A 3,096-nucleotide genomic window follows, 5' to 3' on the forward strand; every position below is an offset into this window, starting at 1 on the left:
ACAAACACACACACACACATACACACACACACACACACACACACACACACACACACACACATAATACACACACATACACACACACACGTCAGTGGGATGTTGGCTGGCACTCTGGTGTGGTTTGTTCCTTCTTTTCGATCAAACTTCCATCCTCCTTATCTCTCCTCTTACCGTTATTCTCTAGTAACACTTCTAATCCTCGGCACGTATATGACCTACAGGCGTCTGTGGTGTACCGGTTAGGCTCTTTGCTGACGCGCGCAGGAGACCCTCGTTCGAGTCCCGAGTGGTGAGAATATTTTAACCAAATTTTTAATATCCCGGACATTCTGCTGGGATGTACCCCCTCTAAGCCAGGGTAGGCCCTTGAAGGCAGGGTCGGAAGCCCGCCACTTAAATTATCTAAATTATAGTGTCGATGGCGGCGTAAGAATACCTACATAAAACAAACACAGGCATGGAAATGAGCGTGCTGATGAACTTGCCTGCAAAGCAGCACCCAGTGGCCGAATCATACCCGACCCGCCAATGGGGATCGCCGGATGCAAGGAGAGCCTTCACGACCAAAAGTGGACAGACTCCCACACACTCAGTACAATAAAAGAAAAGAGTGTGCAGGGCACAGGGGAAAAAAGTTTGCGTGTCTCAAACCAGCTCCTCATGGAGACAATTAGCAGGAAGACCCTGGGGAGGACGCTGGAAAGGAGAGATGAGCAGCTAAGGACATGTGCCGCCTGCTGTGATTCTAGCTCTGGATACAAGTAATTCCAAGTAAACAAACAAACACACACACACACACACACACACACACACACACACACACACACACACACACACACAACTTACATGACTTATTTGTGTTGCCAGCGCCGTAAAACTCTTACTAAGGGCTATCTAAACCTAAGACATGAGATACTCACTCCATGAGCTTCTTGAGCTGTGAGACTTTGGCCAGGGCGTTGGAGAAAGAGCCGCGGGCCGAGCTGGGTGACCTTGCCGTTTCCTCGGTGCCTGGCTCCGTCCCGCCATCTGTGGACTCCACGCTCTTCCGGCCGCCGCTCTTCCGGAACCGGGACGCTGCCCTCAACAGCGACATCTCGGCCAGGTCAGGTGACTGCAGTGGTTGGCACGAGATCAACTGCTAACTTCACTTTCACCTCAAGGAGGTTACAGTAATGGAGGATGCTCTGTGGGCGGCACCGCACGCCTGATAGATTTAAGCTCCTTGCTTCACCTTTACCTTCACCTTCACCTATCCCGTAGACTGGATGTCCGTCGGGGCGCTTTTGAAGGTTTTGCCACCAGCTTCCTCTACTCCTTCTGGTCTTCAGCTTTTCTGCTGAGCCTGTCTGTGAGTTCCAGGCCTGCCCATTCCTTCAGGTTGTATATTGTACTATATTACTATGCTATTTTAAATTATGTTTTTATCGTGTTTCAAAATTCATCAATTTAATGTGGGTGGTTGGCGGGTGCTCTGGTGTGGTTTGCTTCTTCTTTCCTATCAAACGTCTATCGTCTTTACAGTATCTCCCCTCCTTCTTTTTTGTGTTTGTTATTCTCTTGTAACACCTCTAATCTTCGGCACTTATAAGATCTTATTGTATTGCAAGTGCCGTAAAACACGTTAAAATTTTTTAAAAAAAGAATTCACCAAGTTAAACGCTATCGAGCGCCTTTTTAAAGGGAAACAACTGAAGAATACCTGCAGGCTGTGCCGCGCACATAGAAGATAACTCTCTCACAAACTGAACATACAGGCTGTTGTGGTGGTCTAGACACTGTGCTGCTACTGGCCAACATTATCCACGTGAAAACCGGCTGTTAGGTTTGAAAACATTACAAATCCATTCTTAGCGGAGTTCCAGTTAGCCAAAGAATATAATCCTTGTGTCGCGGGATCTGAAAATGATAAGAAAAACAAATAAAGGAGCAAACATGGCCATAGATGTATGTTTTATACGACAGAAAATACATGTACAGCAACCGGCTACGTACTCAACAATATTTACGGGTGGTTGGAGGGTGTCACTGGCAGATCAGTCTTTTCTTTTTCCTTTTCCTCTGTCGTTGATGTCTGTCAGTCCCGCTCTTTCCCCGCAGTAAATTATGGTCATAATTGTGTTAATGTACTTCTTTTGGCTCGAACAAACAACATAAAGCAAACTTTATTTCTAGTGTCCGCAGAAAAAAACGAATTATGCCTCTACGCCATTTCTGAGGTACAATTCTTTCTAACAAGATTGAAGTTGAAGGTAACAAATAATGTATTACTCTTAGCCTTCGTCACATCCGGCATGTAGAATATTTAATTTTAGAAAGTGTTTTACGGCACTTGCAACACAGTAAGGTCGTAAAAGTGCCGAAGATTACAGGTGTTACAAGAGAGTAAAAACACAAAAATGAAGGAGGAAAAATAAGGACGATAGATGTTTGATAGGAAAGAAGAAGCAAACCACACCAGGGCACCCACAATGTAGAATAATAATATGCTAAGTGTCACTCTTGCAAACATACGAAAAAGTGTCCAGACCTGCACATTCCAACACATATACGTACATACTGTATGTAATGCATATTATTATAAATAAGACTGTCACACAAGTACTATAATACAATTTTAAATTAAAAAGTAACACAGGCAGTCGTGCTCACATAGACACAACTTAATGTATTGACAACGAACGTATTAGTAAGATGTGCTAGTCTATAATATAAGCGAAAACACACACCCACATGCCCCCCCCCCCAACACATTGTACAAGCAAACTATATGTAACCATGACTCTGATGGGGCCACTCACACATCAACTTGCAAGCCACGCCATTAAATTGCCCAAAACTAGAGTGCTGGGTGGTCACACCACAAAGGCCAATATTTGTCCGTCATTTACTGACGTTCCTCCCTGGCCTCCCAGAACCAATCAATACGTATGGGTCGGTACGCAATACATCGATCTCCTGGGCTCCCGCACTCATTTTCTAATAACACACGTGTACAATAATTATATGATTCTGTCCCTTTACCGTTTACATACTACATACCGCGGTGTCTAGTATTCCTTTCGCACTCTCTCTCCCTCCCTCCTTCTCTCTCTC

General features: G+C 44.8%; 1 protein-coding gene across 1 annotated transcript in view; it reads right to left on the reverse strand.

The window, feature by feature from the left end:
- Window positions 1-1,490, reverse strand: part of LOC101849391 (androglobin) — a gene marked incomplete in the record, with an annotated part of 95,208 nt that extends 93,718 nt beyond the window's left edge. Inside the window, 1 exon segment of the mRNA XM_035971373.1 lies at window positions 921-1,490. Coding sequence (XP_035827266.1) covers window positions 921-1,096 — 176 coding nt within the window.
- Window positions 1,491-3,096: the final 1,606 nt, after the last annotated feature.

Source organism: Aplysia californica, unplaced genomic scaffold (genome assembly GCF_000002075.1).
Source record: "Aplysia californica isolate F4 #8 unplaced genomic scaffold, AplCal3.0 scaffold00424, whole genome shotgun sequence".
NCBI classification, from domain to species: Eukaryota; Metazoa; Mollusca; class Gastropoda; order Aplysiida; family Aplysiidae; genus Aplysia; species Aplysia californica.